The following is a 20,253-nucleotide window of genomic DNA, read 5'->3' on the forward strand; positions in this document are numbered from 1 at the left end:
GCTGCTGTCGAAAGGCCATTGACCGCCAGCATCGTAATATGGATGGCGGTGTCTTGCAGACACCGCCACCATATGTAGGCACTTCTTCCGACCGGCAGAAAATCGGCGGGCGATCTTCCCATCCGCCGCGGACCCCCCAGCCATCCTGATGTGGCGGGGGTCATTCTGGTGAGGATGGCGGGCGGATCGCCCCCGCCGGGCTGGCGGTGGCTACACCATACACTATCCTAATGGGCCCCTAAGATGGGGGCTAAAAGTAAATGCACTATGTCTACCAGGTAAGAGGCATGGAGTTCAATGTGGCAATTAAAATTAGAGCAGCTACGTGGGAGGCTAATGACCTTTTGTAAGAGGGGTGCGGCTAATGAAAAGGTGACCCTCCTCAAAACCTGATCCAGCTTCTGATAGGGATGGAAGGATAAGCCAATTTAAATAAATGCATTAAAATGCTATATAATATTAAAGCATTAGTAATGGCATCTATCTATATGTCTTCCTTGGGAGCGTGCAAATAAGACGAACTACAAAAAGATTTCATAATGTGAATAAAATAACAGAAAACCTCACATCATACTACTTTACCATGGAGCGGGAGATGGAGGCCATAGGCCACATTCCCTTATAAAAAATAGTGAAACCACTACAATTGTTTGGAAATACTGACTGCTTTAATTTGGCTTGTTTAATGTTGTGTAAGATGTTCCTTTTTCGTCTGGTTTGCCATGAATTCTTCACTTTTTTTTTAAATATATCCCAAAGTATGTGTACATTCACATTTCTGAGCTGGCCTCCACGGGAGGCAAAGATGGACTATTTATACTGTGTGATTGATCGACAGCCAGTAGAAACAGCTTGCGCGGGACAGTTGAACAATCACGTGCAGGAGACAGATTTGCTGATGAAAGCCCTAAAAGAATGTGTCGCTGGACCGGAACGGCAGGTTGCAAATAAGGAATGCTTGGGAGCAAAATGTTTCGAGACAAGAAAGGGAAATAATGAATTACCACCAGTGTCCAATTAAAACAAAAATGTCTCGTTACAATTTGTGATTTTACGAAGAACAATCTCATTATTACGTTGCATATTTTTAAATTCATAGAAAATCCCCGTATACGTCACGGATGAAGTGCGATTAAGAGCTAACGAATATTTGGGTGGCGGGCTGTATCGTCTCGATTTTACATCGAAGCGGACTGGCAGTACATTCCATGAGAAAAGCACACTGATTGTCATTTTACTATCTTTACTGACAGGGCCTATAGCACCGAGGCATTGGGCAAAACAATATATACATTTGATCCTGTCATGGTAGTCGTTTCGAGATATGGCGCTGGGATTTCGAGCTTCCTTTGTGGCCTTGTTGAAGCCCAAGACTCGCGACACTGACGTGAGTTGTGCAAGGTGTGCTTGGGTGTTATGTCGACGCTGAAGGAGGACTGGGGGTCAGAGCAGGTCCGAGAGTACAAAGTGTGCTCTGTGACTGCGTGAATCGATGCCGGGTGAGCACAGCAGCCGCCCACCCATCCCACACCTTGTGCGTCACAGTGGGCCATTTACGTGATTAGGGTCGGGACAGAGGGGCATAAGAATGCTATTTTTGGGCTGTTGATGACTCCGACGAGGGCCCCACCCCTCCTCGGCCGCTCTCCATTCACCGGCACCATTCTCCTGACGTCCTTCCCGCGGAGCTCTGACATCAGCCGGCTTTAAAAGGGGATTCTTGAAAAGGATATGGGGCGCGCGTGGAGCACCGGGCGGAAGAGGCGCTAGAGCGACTGATACCCGTGTCTGTGGCACACGTCTCCCCTGAGCCGGCACCATTCAGGCCCTGTGTAAAGAAGGGGGCGGAGGCAAGGGAAGGGGCCACTTGGGCCCGGAGCTTGGAGAGGCGGAGGCCACAGTCCCAAGGTGAGAGGGAGGGGGTCTGTCAGCACTGCGGGGGTGCGGTGGGCAGCAGGGCTTGACTAACCGCGTGTCTCAGAGGAGGGGGTGATGTGAATAGGGTGTGGCAACTTCCCCAAATGGCATCATCGCCGGTGCCTCCAGAGAGACGGTACTGCCCAACACTGAAGCACTTTTGTGGAATGTGTGCGGGGCGCCATCCTGTGTTTCGAATTATAATTTTATAAGCTAAATGGGAAAGGACGGACAAACCAGGGACAGGCAACAGGTGTTGAGTGCAAATTCTGAAAAACAAACACATAAAATCTGGACTTGATCACAGAAAATTACCATTTCTGACCTTCTCGCCCAGTGCACAAAGAGCTGTCTGGTTCTAATGAGTAATGTGTTCTTAATATAATATCTGGCATCTGCTGCTACCTTCGCGTCGTAGTGTGCCAGTGCGCAGTGAGGGCGTGTGCTGTGCACACTTATTTTATATGATTTCTTATTACATTAACTGATATCTGTGGATTGAGCTCAAGACCCTAGGACCGGTCAGGAGATTTATAGAAATGAGTGGTTTCTTGTGCATTTTATAAACTAAAGCTCAGTTTTCACACTGTCCTGTGCACTGTACGAGCACGTGGTTAAGAAACGCCTGTCCTCGGGGCGCACGTCGCTTGGCGGGGAGCATCTTTGTCAGAGGGCACTGCTCTCCTGTATGTAAGGTTGGGTTGCTGAGAGTGGGAGGTTTCTGCTGGAGGTCGTTCAGGGCGCACCGAGAACTCTCTGCACCTGCCTCCCGCGCCTCTGACCTGTGCGCCCGGCCGCCTGTGACCGAGATCCATAGAGCGCCGCTGCGCCAGCTGCTGGGGGTGGGCGCTGCGCCGGGTCCCCTCAGCGAAGCCGCTTCTCCTCAAAGACCAGAGGAGCGCGCGCGGGCTGCCTCCGAGCCAGAGGGGGCATTTGAAGGCTGGGGCTCGGTGTCTGAAGCCGTCCGCTCCTGGGCTGTGAGTAATGCATAATTCCTACTTTCTACTGATGTCCCCGCGGGGCGCGACTGTAGCCTGGTTGCAACTCCGGCGATAATCCCCGGCAACCTGTCTGAACTTTCCGCGGAGCTTACGCGCCATCAATATTGGGAGGCGGGGGTGGGGCTTGGGATGTGCAGCCTGTTCCCGGAGCTCCTCTTTTATCCAGTTGTGGCATTTTCGCGATAATTAACCAAGCGTCGATGGCACTCAGACCTCTCCACAGTTGTAATAATACACTCCGTGAGTGGCTGATTGTTCCGATCCGATCACTTTAATGTAACAGAAGTGGGTCCTGGCCAGCCCCGCTGATCGCTTAATGTCCGTGCGCTGCTTTTCTCAATTGATTTAGTGCTGAACAAGTTATCCCGCTTTGATAAGTCATGTGCCGGGGCGCACAATGTGCTTCCATTCTCTTTGGCACAGGTGGGCGCACCTGTAGTTTGACAGTGTCTGGGGGCATCTGGGGGTGAGCAACACGAGGCGAGATGCCGCCCCTCTCTCTGGGCTGCCCGTTCTCTAAACGCTGAATCTCCAGGTGCAGAGAGGGAAGCGTCTCTCCAGGCTATCTACTCGTTGCTGATGCAGAGATGAAACCGAGGGATACAGGCGCAGGGGTCCGTTGTTTTAGGCTTGTTGCATAGTCCAGCATCCCCGCGCGCCTCCTCAGCACCACCACACCTCCTCCAGTCTGAGTATAGAGATGGCAGAATTGAACAGCGACTAGTTCTTATAGCATAAATCCTGGATGATTTGAGGGTGGAAGGGGGTCCCGTCACCTCCGTGGCTGTTCTCTGATTGTCTCGGTAGCCGGGTGCTCTGTTCCACCTTGTGTTTACTCGTCCCCGGCAGATGCTCGGTTCACTGCCAGGCAGCATCCTCCTCGAGTCTGCGTATGGCGCTGGGGGTCCGAGACCCTCCTCTCCCCGAGTGTGAGGTCTTTAGTGCTTTTTTATGCAGAACAGCTACACCGCCGCCCCCCCCCCCCCCATAGAGCAGTTTGTATATTTTTGCTCACCTCTCTCCCCTGCTTCCCCCGGGGCGTGGTCTCAGGTGAGCTCAGCATCGGGGCGCATGTTCGCACCAGCCAGAGCTCAAAAGCTCCCCCTGGCGGCTGCTAGTAGCACCCTCCGCCTGCCCTAGACTTCCTCCGGGGTGCGGACTCTGGTGAGCTCCTTAGCAGGGAGAGTTATTGGTGCTGCCCTGCGCCCAGAAGCGCCCCCTCTCGGCAGCTCGTGGGTGGCGCTCCCTGACCACCTCTCTGTTGCTTCCTCAGGGATCTCTATGAAGTAGCCGTGCAGATCGCCATCCCGCCCGTCGCTGAAGATGGCTTTCCACGTGGAGGGGCTGATCGCCATCATCATCTTCTACCTGGCCATCCTCTTCGTGGGCATCTGGGCCGCCTGGCGCACCAAGAACTACCGCTCGGATGGGGACCCGCGCGACTCTATCATCGTGGGCGGCCGGGACATCGGGCTGGTGGTCGGTGCCTTCACCATGACTGGTAGGTGGCGTCCGGTCTGGGGCTCTCGGGAGGGCGAATGGAAAACATTGGCATGGGCTTTCCACGATGCCGCACAACTTCCAACGTCCTCTGTGAGCCGCGTTTTCACCCAATGTTCTTTACAAATATAATTAATGACCATTCAAAATGTTGTGTTAAAAATGTATGTATGTTAACAAAAAAAAAAGTTCTTGAGTGCATGTTAACAGGAGAGCAGCGACCGGGCAGCCCCTCTGGTCTTCACGCGCCACTTACTCGAGTTCTTCATCTGTAGTTACCGGACGGACTTGTCAGGGCCGGGCGGGCCTTTTATTCCACTGGGCATTTCGCCGGTGGGCCGGAGCCCTTGAAAGCCGGTTTCAAAAGCCCAGGGGCGGACCTTGTGTCTCTGACAATTTTGCCCGAGGTTAATTGCAGAAGGCAGGGGCGGGGAGGGTTCGAGGAAGAGTGGAGGGTGTGGGGGGATTCGGTGTAGAGGAAAATCGATCAGAAAGGGAGAAGAGAAGCAGAGAGAGAGAATGACGGGAAGGAAGGAGCGCGACAGGGCGGTAATACGAAGGTAGAAGGGCCGGTTTGCCCATTTAGGCAAGAGTAGCTTTTGGTACCCCTGTCCAGCCTTTGGACCTGACAATTTAGAGTATGAGGGATCTCAGCTGTCACAAGATTATGCGGCATTGGAATAGCTTTACTTTGAAGGTAACTTCGCCCTATTGTCACTCGGACCCCCCCTTGGGGAGCAGAGACCAAGCATGTCGTTCTGTGCGTGATAAGGGTGTATTTAAAATTTGGAAAGCGTATGTATTTATTAGAAGAGTTCTGTGCCAGTAGGTTTCGGTGAGGTGCATTGAATGTTCCATCTGATCATTGTAGAAGTCCAGTCTGTCCATGGGAAGGGTCGGTGCTGTGTGCGGAATGGAGGAGGTGGTGAGGGATGCTCGCACTGCATCTTTCCAGCTCTCAAACCGATCCCTGGCCTGACAGCACGCCTTTTAACTGTGGCACTGCATTTCAGCTTGCTTTCTAAAGGCACAGTAGTGACATTCAGTAACAAATAAAATTCAGATTTGTTTTTGTTAATAGATGCACGCTGAGCTGTTCATAGTATATACAAAAAATCTTGCAATCTCACTGGAAAAGTGTCATGACTCTCCCAGCACAAACTGCTCTGTAGATTATATCCACAAAGAAATGTTTTAATATTGCAATAATCAATATCGCAGAAGTCAGGTTTGAGAGGAGCATGCTTCAGGTAACTTCTGACCATTCAACTTAAGCCAGACAAGGAAAAGGTAAAGGCGAATAACACACGTGAAAGGTACTTATCTCATGATAATAGCCCCTAGACATTAATTATACCTGATCCACGACCAATAAGAGCTTAGAAGACTGTAATGAAAAGAAACACACATGAACTGTTTGCTGTTGGTCTCCGTACCTCCTCTGCAAACTGTGCTGAGAGGCCGCTGATTGTCTTGTGACATCACAATCAGCTCCCTGAGATGGGCTAATCAACTGCAGAACAAGATGTGGCCAACCCAGTGGTTAATTTGAGCCGGGTCTTTCCGGTGCTGAGCACCGGCACTTAATTGATTTCTGGTGCTCGGCACCAGCACCTAATTGTCAACATCACACTTATGGCAGTCTGCCACAAGGTGGCGCTGCTCATGTAATTTAGAGATGAGCAGCATAACAGTTGTTTAGGAAACAATATACATTAAAAGAATTGCTATTACCTGCCTCCCCAGCCATTCCTTTCGCTTTTGGGACCTGGAATAATCTGAACTGTCGCATTTACATGTGAGAAAGATGGTTAGTAGTTGTTTTGGCAGCGATGACAAGGGCGATGGGTGGTGCAAGCTGCAGTGGCCTCCTGGCCAGAGCCCTGGCACTTCATATTTTACAAATTAAGCACTGGGCCAACCATTCTGATTAGCTGGTGGAGCATTATGAGATCACCTAGTCCAATGTCATAAAAAGCAGCCCTTTATTGGCAGGTGATGCCACCTCTATGAGCAAGCTGATTGGCCAGCACAACCTGACTGTTCAATTGCATGTTCTAATGATACATATAAAAACAAAGGCGGCACCCTTTTCCTTCTCTTTGACCTCTCTCACTTTCACCTTCATCTTATATACCATGTTCCTTTTCCTCATTTCCCGATTTTTCACCGCAATCACTTCTTTCTCCACTTTCCAATCTTTTTGTGTGGGGTTTCCTCTCCATCACGTCCATTTTTTCTTAATTATTATTTTATGAGACCTTGCTTTTGCTTTGGCGTTGAACCGCACCCTGGTTCGGGAATTCAGAGAGCTTTGTAGACATTTTTCGCACAGTGTATTTGTGGAAAGTGAGTGGTTTCCAGAAGATTGTTTTACATGATTGAGCTTCCACACATCATAGGTACAGCCACATTTTAGGTATGGCTTAAAAACAGCTAAATAGTTTCTCTAGCCTCATGTATTAAACAACGATACATTTAAATACATACATAGGGTTTTTTTGAGTCATGCCTCTTCATCCATTGGTCTGTTAAACTGTCATTTACATTTTGCTTCCACTCACCTCTGCATACATTAGGGTCAGTGGGTCAGACCTCTTAAGCCATTGGGTCTCTTGCACTGTGACTGTCTCAATGCTGGTTGTACATGCAACTCTGCAGCATGTGTTTAACCAACAGAGCTAGGGCTTCACCTGAATTTCGTACTGTAACTGTAATTTCATTTATATAGCAATTACTACCCCTGACGAGGCATCAAAGCACTTTTTCGGCAAGTAGCACGCTACTCTGGAACCCAAAATGGATTAATCGTGAATTAGTATAGGGAAATATGAAATTAATGTGAGCAGTGGGCATGTTAAGCTGGTATTTGGATTGAATAGTATAGTGGAGGGATAGAAGAGTGAAGGAATTGCATTTATATAGTGTTTGCTACCCCTGATGAGGTGTTGAAGCGCTTTTCGGTGGGTAGCACGCTACTCCGGAAGGTGAAGGTTGTGATTTTGGGCTTCCCTGTGGCCCAGGAGTTTGTGAGTAACCATGTATATGATTTTCTTTTCATGTCAGTTTGGAACTAATGTTTTCAACTGAGATTGGGCTACTTGAGGTAGCTTTAGGGCCTTACTCACCCCATGCAGAGATACCCTGGAATCACCAGTTCGAGGGCAACCAGGCCCTTCTCAGGCTTCCACCCTTCGAGGTCAGTCAGAGAGCCCACAGAGCTATGTTTCCCAATGGTGTGTGACACAGCAATCATAATGACAACACATTGTCTGCGTTTCTGCACTCCCTTGTCTACATTCAGGACCAAAGGAATTATGCAGCAGGGGAGTTCCACATCATGCAGCAGGGTTGGCTAAATTATGCAGCAAGAAAAGGCATAATATGCGGCATAATGCGGCACGTTCTGTGATAGTTTTACTTTATTATTTTGTTGTTTTTGCATATGATAACATTGCCTGGGTAAAGCTATGATCTTAATAGTGTGAGTTTAACACCCAAATCCAGCAATCATCAAATGACTAGTCAGCCTTTGAGAAGGGCCTTCTGCTGCACAGGATCATGTGTCAGCATGTTTTTAGTAACATTCCACCCGTTTCAGTTCGAAACAATATTTGTTGTTGTTAAAATCTGCAGATTATGTAACAGATGATAGATTATGCGGCAAATCCTTACTTGTGCGGAAAAACGCCACAACCCCAAAATCGTATAATTCCAGTGGCTCTGTCTATAGCTGTACTCTTCCGTGGCTGCAGTTCCGCCTTTTGTCCAACTGTCTCTACCGCTTTCCCCTAATTCACGCCCTTCCATATCTGCCACTGAAAAAAACGATGGAATACAATCTCGTTGACCTGAAAACATTTTGATAAATAGCAACATCTCATGAAATGACGAACTTTGGTGGCATTGGCACAATTGAGAAACAGAGAATCACGAAGTAGACTGGAAAATAAGAAATGTAAACATTAACCCCATGTAACGTTGCCATTTAAAAAAAAAATTCAAACGCTCGCACATAAACGCAAATGCAGAATTTATCCTATTATAGCGTTGATATTTTTTAAAAACATCCACACAATTATTATTGGGCTAGGAGAGACAGAAGACCGTTTCTTACCCCATGTTCTGCTGCCCCGTCTACTTCAAAGCATACATTGTTTGGCATCCCTTTTAAATAAGCAATCTGTCTGTGCCAGTTTAAGAACCATGAACAGGGACATATTTACATCTAACTAGCAAATCTATCCTCACAGATGCTGGACCAAATCAAATTACGCGCAGGATTGAAAAAAGTGCAAGAGAGGAAAAGTCAAATTATACGGCAAACAAAGGAAAATCCTACGTCATATGCGAATAAAGACACATTTTCGTGACATTTTCTGAATAATTATCTAGCAATGGAGGCATCTAACACATTGATAAAAAAGAGATCACAATACTAAAGAAATACACAGGTATCATTCCAGATATAACTGTACCTATTCAGTAGATCGCACACAAAATGCTATTCACGAACTTTTTTTTGTTTTCCAAGGGTGTGCAAGAATGCAGTTTTAACAACAAAGTAAATGGTACTCTCCAGAATGAAACAGAATGTCTTTTACATATACAATGTTGCTCCCACAGACACATGTACACACATCATGCAATAATAGGTATGCCTCATTTATTATACAGGAACATGCTGTGCTATTATACTTGTCTCTTGTTTAAGGTTTGTTTTATGTTCTCACGTCTGGGATTCCGGAAGCACGCTTTTCGTAAGGGAACCGCCTCACAGCGCAGTATAAATTATGTTATATTCAGTGCTTACCTGTCTCAGCAGGCAGAACATAAGCCCTTAGAAAAGATGCAGCATACTTGGGATTCTTCTAACGTCTGGATGTCCTCTCGAATTAAAATAAAGATTTGAGAACAGTGTTTGTTATGTAAACATGAATGTATATAAATAGTGAAACAAAACATATTAGTCGTTCTACACGGTTTGACTTACATTTAATTACCTAATGCTTTTAATTCCTGATGCAAACAAAGGGGGGCTCAGTTGGTCTTTGGCAGGTGGTCCAGCGGCACACTAGGTCAGTGAAGGCCATGCCCTCCACATCCCAGAGGAGGCATGCCCGCCATTTTGTGAGATCCCCATCTCCATGCAGTGCTTTAAATGGGCTGGAACTGCCCGGTACTGAGTAACAGCCCTTTTTTATTTTGAGAGGGAGAGCACCTGCACTTCTCAGGAAAGATGCAACACTTTTAATTGGGGAGTACCGGCACTTCTCAGAAACAAGCAGGTACTCTGCTACAGATTACCTGCACTTCTATTTTTCATTTCAAGCACTGTCTTCATGGCAGGGTTCTCTATGCAGAAAACCCACCAGGAGGTGTGGCATATGCAAATGTCAACACAAGACATATTTGCTGGCCCTTGTTAATTTCACACTTTGATTGTCAGCTTAGCTGCAGACCAGCAGTCAACATGACGATGCAGATGCTCTGAATCAAAACATCAAAAAGGGTAAAGAGCAAACCTCCAAGTATACTGGCCCTCACCATACCTCCCGCCTTCTTGTTTTAGAAAGGGTTCACCAAGGACAAGAACAGAGCGACCCAGAGTTATGGATACAGAGAGATCCGAGCAACAGAAGAAGGAACATTGTATTATGTCAAAAGCCAGCACTGCTTATTCCTGCGGTACTGGGATATCCTGGACACAGGAAGACTAAGGAAGGGTGGTCAAGAGTGACAAAGACTGTTTATGACTATGGTAATAATTGTGCCTTTGGTGCTCAAGCCACGCCCAGGTCAAACCCGCTGGTTTATTACAACCACTCCCCACTACACAGCAGTCTTGGTCCATGATTTCAATAGAATTCAATACAAAACTGCCCTGTTTATTTGGATATGCGACACCAGGACTAGTTGTTGGATATTTCTACAAATAAGGTCATTTTATTCCTTTAAAGAATTTACCAACAGCTGTGGAACCGACATACATCTTCCTGGAAAACATCATTTGCGTGCATGGATTGTCACAGCATATCATGGGCCGAGGATCTCACTTCAGCAACATTTTGGAAAAAATTGATGAAGAAAGTAGGAACAGTATGTTAGAAGTCCATCACTTTCCACCTGCAGACAGCCAGTTAGATTGTAAGATTGACCCAATCTTTAGATCAGTATCTCAGGTGATTCCCCCTGAGTCATCCTACACAAAGGAGAAAATTGATTCATTTGGCGTAGTTCACATAGAACAATTCGTTGCACAGTTTTTTGGAGCCCTCACCATTCTTCTGAAATTTGTCTTCCCTCCTTAATCCTACCATCCACCGACCGTAGTTCCGGCAATCTCTCAGCTACTCATGCAGGTGAAACCCATCAGACTTTCAGTGTTCAAACATTTGCAGAAGGCCAAAACAGAACATAAAAGGACGGTAGAAGCTTGTCCTTAAGCAGCCCCTTCATACAATCAAGGAGCTCGAGGGTGGCACACCACGCATCACCTGTGCATACCTGGTTTCAATCTTAAATTCAGTTTTTCAAATGTAGGACTTTTTGAGGACATAGAGTTGGTGGAGGCAGCTCCAATTAGATTGCAGTTACCTCCCAAGTGAAGTTCCCATGCTGTAATATATGTCTCACTGGTGAAGGCTGCTGGGTCGATGCAAGGGCATTATAAACCACCTACTTAGTGTATGGGTCACCATAACATAAAGTAGAATCCATCTTAACCTCAGGAATTCACCATGGGCAGTTGCAATATTTGATTGCCTGGAAGGGGTACAATGTATTTTACCACTCATGGGAGCCCGCCTCTTTTTTTCATGCCCTCAGTTTGATTAAGATGTTTCATGGTCCAAATTCTGATAAACCAAGATATAATATTAGGTTTTGGAAGGGGGGATTTTCAGAAGTGTGGATGTTACTGTCAGGACTCATGGTAAGAAACAGTGTGAGAGAGAAAGAAGTTTTGCTCCATTTTTTTGCACTGAGTTTTATCTAGCGCAAACTTGACCTGGAAGTATCAGAGCCCTTTACATGAGCACCAGTTGCGTTACACAACGACTTAGCAATGTTGGGGTAGGAGTCAGAGCCTGTGGAGAACTGGGCAATGGAGGATATAAAGGAAAGAGTAGACTTATGGGGATTCACTCACTTCTGGGCTGGCCCTTCACTTCTAGGTTGATAATGGCCGCTGTAACATATAAGCCCTTCTGCCATATAGCTAATCACCTGACAACAAATCGTGCAGGTGTATGGCTTTTCCATTTCTTATTAGTTTGTTACCCTGCTCTTTGTTCCTCCAGCTTCGGCAGTTGTCTTCCTTTGGGTTCACCTGTGTTTTATTCAGTACTTACTTCTCTGTTTAAGTGTTTGTGCTGGCTGCTGTACCATGAAGCCTCTGATTTACCACTCCTTGTTGTCCTGTGGTTCTCTGCCAATCCCCAATTGGTTTCAGAACCCATCATAGCATCATCCCCCCTTCCTTGGAGTTGACTTTGTGCCAGAAGACTTTGTGAATGAACCAGTTCGTGCTGACAAGTGGCTTCAGTGTCTCTCTTCCTTTTCCCTTTTCCACTCACGACTCTTAAGGCCACACTATTACTATGGCATCTACTTGTTTAAGACCAGATGAGAGGATTGGGAGTCTCAGCTTATCTATGTCCTTAAGTGCATTAAAACAGTTGTAACTAGTTAGAAAGTTTCTGAAAACAATCTCTTTTTGAGCACTGCCATTTAGATTGGTAGCAGCGAAAAGGAAGCGAGTCAGCACATGCTATTAAGTTCTACTAAGGAAAGGGAATCTTCTCATTAGGACCTGTCTCCTTTGTCTATACACCAAGTGCTACCCAAAAAGCAGATGATAGTCAGGTGCAGTCATCACACTTAATTTTCTCATGCTTTGGGTGTGTCTCTTGGAGCGAGTCTTATGACTTCTTATTGTAAGAGCCATCACCTTCAATAAAGAATGTGTCACCTCTGCAGAAGGAAGAATGAAGTATGAAAAGGAACCACTTCAGAATAATTCTTGAACATTGACAGTGGGAACAGCACCCCCTGTCTGGAAAATGTACTTAAAGGTAGGGCCCGAACTATCCCACTTGGTTCCAGTTCCAAGCACTTCTCTTACCAAGGGATGGCGTGTTTGCAGAGTACCGGCCGAATGCTGATGTCCAGAGCTAGTATTTTAGATAGACAGTCTCCCAGAGTTCATGGGACATCACCTGAAGTCTGCACATTTTACTGTACAGATGTGGTTATGCCTAAGGCCTGGCCTGCCAAGAGAAGGGGAGAAGGACTAAACCATGCATGAAGAGACTGCCTGAGGGAAAGAACTCCATTCTGTGTATGCGGAGTGTGCCGAAGTCCAGATGGATCGTAACAAACTGGAGACTGTAACCAATGTGCTGACCTGAGTCTGAAGTCTCCAGGCCTCCCTACAAGTTTTTTCAACAAGCCAAATGAGCCAAATCATTCAACGACCCCAGTGCTTGTCATACAGTACTACAGAAACATGCCTGTCAGCTTTCAGAGGATGGAGAAGAGAACTGGTGCTGACTCTGACCCTTGCAATCGTCCTTTACAACTGGTCTTTGTGTTGACATTGACCCTTGTGATCAAGGACCCAGACCACCTCGGTGGGAGGATTCTGTTGACAAAGAACCTTGTGGTGCTGATGAGCCTCCACTGCTTCCATCCGGAGCCACACACCAATGTGGTGAGTCGGAGGAGGCAAAGGAACCACCTCTCTCTGTTGGGAGCCCCAAGCAGGTCCACTCACTGATGCTCCGGTTATCAGCTGCTAGCCATTGTGTGTACCAAGTGCCCGATTTACCAGTAACTTAAGCTGCATGAACTCGAACATTGACTGTGTCTCCCTCTTCTGAAATTGCCATTGGCTATTTAACTCAACAGTGATGAGTCTCCCTAACAAATCTTAATAGGGAGACTTGTACAGACTGGCCTATGAGTCACATAATCAGGAAAGTGATATGCACTACATTAAAGTGAGCATATACCTATGCAAGATTTACACCTGAATATTTGTCGGTGTATAGGACCATATAGCACAAGGTGACTGACACATTTCCGGTGTAGAATTACATTTTGGTGTGCCTCATTTTAACAGAGAAAATTATTGGACTGAATAGTACTTATTGTGTCTGTTGCTTGACTCTCTGTCTGCATATTTTCTCCTTGAGAAGCTTTGGACTGCTCGCTCTGGCTCTCCCAAGAGTCAAATATGGAACGGGTGCACTGAGCTCCCACTTTGCAGTGCTATCGTAGGTCAGGCCGCAGACCCCAATATATCAGTGTCCAAAGGCCTGAACCCCGGGGGTGGCCCAGTAAACCCCCAGTATGATCCCATGTTGTATCCATGCGACCTCGGATCAGAGCTGGACAATTGGCAGTGGTTTCATCTGTAGATTTCAGTTCCTTCTGTCTTGAATGGAATAATAAGTTCAACAGGAACATACCTTTACCTGCACAACGAAATTACAGATACAGGGTTAGTGGAAGTAGATCTCACACACTGTCCTGATACCAGTTAAGGGACCTAGGTTTACTGAGCAAGTGAAGGGCTTGCAGGAACAAGGATAGGGAACTCCTAGAGGGTTTTGCTGAGGACCAGTTATTAGAAACTAGAGAAGAGGGAAGAAACTGTGATGGACTCTGGGAATAGTACTATGGTAAGAATCCAAGGAAAGAGTGTTGGGATATAAGGCTCTTCTCCCCATTAATTCATGTTTTCCACATACAATGCATTGTGCGTCATCAAGATTAGCTTACCCAAGACACCCCTCCCTAATTTCAAGGGTTATACCATCACCAACTCCAGGAGTCATCCTCTTGGGATAGGCAAGTTGGCAGAAAGTTTACTCTTTGGGAAGCGGAGGTTGAGGAAGAGGTTAAGGCCAGAGGCTTTGAGTGGAAGAAGATGAGTATGGCTCGGCAAGAACAAGAGGAGAGGAAATAGAGACAGGAGGAATGTGTGTGGAAGGAGAGGTAGAAGGAAAGAAAGAGGTAGGAAAATGAAAGGGAAGACAGTAAAGGGACCTGCGTTTAGGTGGAGGGTTCCTAGTTAGGAATACAAGGAGAAAGTGCCAAAAGGCGCAAGAAAGAGCCTTCACCCACACCCAAGGTAGTGACTTTCTACAAGGGAATAGGGGTGTGTGAGAGAAATTGTCCTATCAAGGATCAGGTACCAGTAACTCACTTGATCGGTAGTGTGTTAACTGTGAAGAAGGTCCTGTGACACTCAACATAGTGGTGAAGGACATCTGGCAGAGGGACACAGGCACTTTTAAGCACATTCACCCAAATACCATGGAGTTTGTTTTGGAGACGGGTATAAATGGGAGGTGGGGCTTACCCAGAGGAATACTGCTGTTTATCAAACAATGGTTGAGAGGAAGTTACCTCAAACCTGAAGAAAGTCTCTCCAGTGACAATGGCATAAGCCTGGTGGGCAGAAAAAAGCAAAATGAAGTCCTTGCTTGCTAAAGCTGAGGTATCGGTCAACAGGAAGATGGCTATGGTCAGTGGTGGGATGAAAGCAAAACTGCATGTTGGATATCTTTTGGGAAATTATCTCATTACACCCAGGTTAGTACCAGGACCATACGCCTACACAACTTGGACACTGTAAGGAGTGTTGACCAAAGCATGGGACACACATCTGTCTTTGGAGTAGACCGTGATCACTCCGATGTTGCAAACACCAGGGAAGTGTAATGATCACACCTAAGATTTACATGAGAAGTTACATGTGTGGTGCACATTGCCCCTGTTTCAGAAAGAGAAGCAAATGAGGCATCCAAAGCAGACCACAGGTTGGTGTCTGGATTGCCAACAAAACTGCAGGGTTGTTAGCTTCTTTAAGACCAACCTGGGAGGAGTTCACCCAGTCATATTGTGATGACTACCCTTGTGAAAATTCAGAAAGAAGCCTATGAATTGGTCCACAAGGGAGTGGGTGAGAAACATCATGTTGAGTGGGAGATTAGACTGCTCTACAGTGAGTCCATGATTCCCGAGCCAGGCACCAGCAAAGGGCTACTAGTTCCTCTAGGGCACAGGAATTTCCTGCTGTCACTAGGTCATGAGGTTTTATTAGAGGGACGATTAAGCATAATAAAGACCCAGTACAGTTTAAATCCTTTGTTTTATAGGACATGAAGGAGTCAGAAACAGAGAGTTTGTGTAGGACTTGTTCAATCACACAATCAATCAATCAATCAATCAGGATTTATAAAGCACGCCAAATCACCTGTGAAGGTCTCAATGCACTGGAGTTGCTAGCTGCTTCACTGTGCTGTGTTCATTCGATCAGCCTTGTCTTGAGTCCTTTTCTGAATTCCCGGAGCGGAGGTGCAGGGGAAGGTCGTTGCAGGCTTTGGTCGCCAGGTGATAGAAAGAGTGTCCTCAGCTGTTGGATCGGCGGATTCGGAGAGTGTCTGCGAAGAAAAGTGAAGCAGATCACAGCTGTCTGGTCGGTTGGTGGAAGGTCATTCATTTGTTGATTTATGCTAGTCCATCATTGTGCAGGGCTTTGAATGTGTGGGTCAGCATCTTGAACTGGCATCTCTTCTGGATCGGGAGCCAGTGTAGCTTCTTGAGGTGTAGGGTGATGTGAGTCCGTCAGGGGAGGTCAAGGATGATTCTTGCCACTGCTGTTTGTATTGTCTGTAGTCTCTTCAGGAGGTGTGCAGTCATTCCTACGTAAAGAGTTTTACCGTAGTCCAGCCTGCTGGTGATAAGGGCTTGAGTGACTGTCTTTCTGGTGGCGATTGGGAGCCACCTGAAGATCTTATGGAGCAACTTGCCATTTTGAGTGGTAAAACAGAATGTAAGACTATAAGGCCTTTAATGCCTTTACCTGTGGTATGTCTGCCATTTCAGTGGATCAGCATTGACATAGTTAGTTTGTTTGAAACAGAGTCAGTACCACTGAGGTCTACAACCTCTTAGTTAAGTTCAAGAGCATGCCTAAGGAATCTTTTCATGAGTCGCATTTCCGAAGACTGATTTCTGGCAGAAGAGCTAATTAAGGACCAGATGTATGACCCTTTTTGCGGTCGCAAATGGGAGATCAGCCCGTTTGCGACCGCAAAAAAGGGTTCAGGCATGTAGAAACGCTCTTTTGCAAGTCACTGACTCACAAAATAGCATTTGCAACTCTCGCTATTAGGAAGGGGCGTCCCTAATAGCGAGTCCCTAATAGCGAGTATCAATGCCAAAATACTATTGTCACAAAGCACTTGCAGTTTACCACCTACTTTAACTAGGTGGTAAACAACTCACAGACCAGGGGACTCTTTCCCCTTTGTAAGTGGGTGCAAAAATAATTTTTACGATTAGGCACTGCCTGCCACCAAAAAAGTGAAACTGAAAAGTTTCATTTTTCTTGTTTAAATGCATCCAATTTTCCTTTAAGAAAATGGGCTGCAATTTAAAAAAAGAAAAATGCTTTATTTAAAAAGCAGTCACAGACATGGTGTGTCTTCTGACCGCAGCAGGCCACCATACCTGGCAGTGCTAGCCATTACCAATGGGGTTGCAAATTGCGCTTGCCTCGAATATTAATGAGGCATGCAATTTGCGACCCCAGTGGGAATCACAAACAGTGTTTGAGACACTGTTGTACATTCACTTTTACCAGTCACAAATTGCGAGTCACAATTCAATGCAATTTGGGACTCGCAAGAGTGAATGGTTGTACATCTGGCCCTTAATCGCTTCCTGTATGAGAGAGATGTGAGAACAGCTTGTTCAACCTACCACTTTTCCACAGTATACCACCTACAGACCAATGAGCTGATGGAACATTTTAACAAGACCCTAAAGAGGATGATTGGAGCTCTAATAGAGAATTGCCGCTTGTTTGACTACTGAGAAAATTCATAGAGAGCTGTGGAGTTCAGTCCTGCTGAACATCTGTTTGGGCACCCAGTTTTTGTCTCACTCACCGTAGTCAGATAAGATTGAGAAGGAACTCCAGAGTCACCTCAGAAGGATGTGTTGGAATGCATGATTGACCTTAGGAAGCCGATGGTGCAATGCATGAATCAGGTAAAGAGAAACCCTTAGGCTATCCAAGATGTGTTGAAGGAGCGTTATGTCCAGATAGTGAAGCAGAATGGGTCCCAGGAGTGTAAGGAGGTGTTGGTGATTAAGCCCATTTGTGGGGAGCTTTAGAAGATAAGTGATATGAGCCATACAAGGTGGTGCAGAAGTTTCTGAAGAGTACTAGCTGGTGGACACTGGCATCACACAGGATACCGGGTAAGTACTCCATGGAAAAAGGTCTGAAGTCACACCACTGGAAAGACTTTACATTGAACATGCTAACAATGGCAGAGGAGGTTGAGGAAGACAGTGAATGATTCCCTGTGCTGTTGCACAGTGATGAGAAGGAAGGCTCTGTTGAACGGAGTAAAGCTTCCCAATGACCTAATTCATGAATATTAAGAAAAGTGTAGGGAGGTACAATATTTATTTTTTCATCTTCTCTCATGGACTCCAGAGTTAACACCCATCTGGGTACATGACATAGTCATAGGAAGGGGTACTTGCCAGTGAAGAGAAATATATATAGGATTTCAGACTTGGTCCAAGAGTGCATTATAGCAGATATTGCTAAGATGTTGGAACAGGGAGTGAATTAGGCTCCGGTCGTCCAGTTGTATTGCTTCCTAAACAAATGTCAATGGGCTTATGCATTTTTTACTAAGGGGCTCTCAGTGAAGAGACCAAGATAGATGCCCACCTGATCCCCTACACAGACAAGCTAGTTGACTAGCTGGTTGGTATCTGCTTCTTGAGCACCTTTGATATGACCAGTGTTTATTGGCAGATTGCATTGGTGCTTAGTGCCAAGAAGAATACTGTGTCCTCGACACCGGAAGGCCTGCACTTGTGGAAGTCCAGCCTTTTAGGCACAGGCATACTCTGGACAATTTTCAGCACCTGTTAAGCTGTGTTCTCTCAGGGATTGAAGAGTTCTGTATAGCTGCCTTGAGTAATGCTGGTGCTTTCACATTCATGGTTGAGAGAATGTTATCTCCGGTCTGCATACATTCTCTCCAGTGAAAATGGCATGGCCATCTTTAGCAATTAAGCAGGATCATCTGAGTTACCTGCAAAATATGCTAGTCAGGATACAGGGAGCTAATCTGACCAAGCCAACCAAGTGCCAGATGCTGCATTCTTCTATAGTTTCCTTGGGCATCAGGTCAGCAACAGGACGATTCTATTAGTGAATGCCAGGAACAGTTTGTTATCGTGTAGGAGGCCTCCACAATGCAACTAATTTGTAAGACTCACTGGGTATTATAGGAACTCTATGTCAAACTACGGAACCATAGTTGTGCCCTTAACAGCTCGGACATCCAATTTTTAGATCAGTTTAAAAACGTCTTGGCAAAGGCAAACATACTGGCAACAGTTTGGGTTCATACAGTAGATTTACACATGAGTTCCGTTAAGTCTTTCATTTTGCTTTAACTACTCACAAAAAGTATGTTTGTGTGACATTAGTGGGTGTGCTTAGTAAGCCTGCACTTTCAGCATCAGCTCCAGAGATGCAATACCATGGAGGTGGCTTGGCTCTGGACTCAGACTGCTGTGGTTGAGCAGTGCGGCAGGCCTGCTCAACGGATGCTCAACTTCACCAGATGCATCTTATGGGTCAATAACACCGTGGCAGCAATTACAGCTCCCTCATCAGTTTGTTAAAAATAAAACACAAAAGGTCAGAAAGCCTGAAGTCCAGCTAGCTTTAATGTGAAATTGCAGGCAGAACAGAAGCAGATCAGTGCCTATCGTCATTTCAACTGGGCGGTATGCAGACAGAATGTCGACTTACACATCTATAGAGTTGGAAATATTGTGACACAGAAATATCAACAGCAAGAATATCGTGGTCAAGAATGTTGAATTTAAGATAAGAAATATCGTTTTCAAAAATATGGGAGTCATTAATATTGTTTGCAAAAATATTGTTGTTTAAAATATTGAATATTTTAATTAGTGTTCTGTATTTTAGTTTATATGTTAAATGTATGTGACGTTTTTTTTGTATAAGTATTGTTTATATTGTTTAATATATGTGTTACATTTCTAGTAGTTATCATTCTAATTTTAATTAAATTGAAAATGTTTTAGTTCCTTAACAAGTTGTCCGATTAAAGGGGAATAAGGTGGGTAGTAATTTAATTATAATATATTAATTATTCTTTTTTATGTATTAATATTTATTTTATTGAGATTTTATAGTGTTAATTGTGGGAAGTAATGTATTTGTAATTAATTATTAATTGGTTGTTAATTAATATTAATTAATTTGGAATTAATTATGGTAATTTTGTAATAGTTTTAGGTGCGGGTTGTGGGGTTCATAGGGGTAAAGGGTGGGAAGTCGATGGGTTATTAATTAATAATTTGTTGTTTATTTATAATAATTAATTAATTGATTGAAAAATAATTATGGAAAATGTGTAATTAATTTCAGGTGTGGGTTGTGGGGTTTATAGGGGTAAAGTGTTTGAAGTAATTTATGATTAATTAATTATCAATTAGTTGATCATTTATATTAATAAATTGATTATAAATTAATAATGGAAATTGTGTAATTAATTTTAGGTGCAGGTTGTGGGGTTTATAGGGCTAAAGGGTGGAAAGTAATTCATTTGTAATTAATTATTAATTAGTTGTTAATTATTAGTAATTAATTTATTGAAATCTAAATGTGGAAATTGTGTAATTAATTTTACCTGTGGAGTTTATAGGGGTAAAAGGTGGGAAGTAATTTAGGTTTAATTAATTATTAATTAGTTGA

General features: G+C 45.1%; 1 protein-coding gene across 3 annotated transcripts in view; it reads left to right on the forward strand.

Moving 5' to 3' along the window:
• The first annotated feature begins 1,771 nt into the window (after positions 1 to 1,771).
• The window catches only part of SLC5A7 (solute carrier family 5 member 7), a 356,953-nt gene continuing 338,471 nt past the window's right edge, over positions 1,772 to 20,253 (forward strand). The window contains exons 1-2 of one of the 3 annotated variants that reach the window (XM_085622621.1): positions 1,772 to 1,908; positions 4,192 to 4,419. In XM_085622621.1, the coding sequence (XP_085478747.1) occupies positions 4,242 to 4,419 (178 nt within the window). In that variant the 5' untranslated portion in view covers positions 1,772 to 1,908; positions 4,192 to 4,241. Of the gene's footprint in view, positions 1,909 to 2,677; positions 2,895 to 4,065; positions 4,420 to 20,253 lie in introns of those variants that run through there. The other 2 variants (XM_085622622.1, XM_085622623.1) reach the window with 2 other exon arrangements.

Source organism: Triturus cristatus, chromosome 8, assembly GCF_964204655.1.
Source record: "Triturus cristatus chromosome 8, aTriCri1.1, whole genome shotgun sequence".
NCBI lineage: Eukaryota > Metazoa > Chordata > Amphibia > Caudata > Salamandridae > Triturus > Triturus cristatus.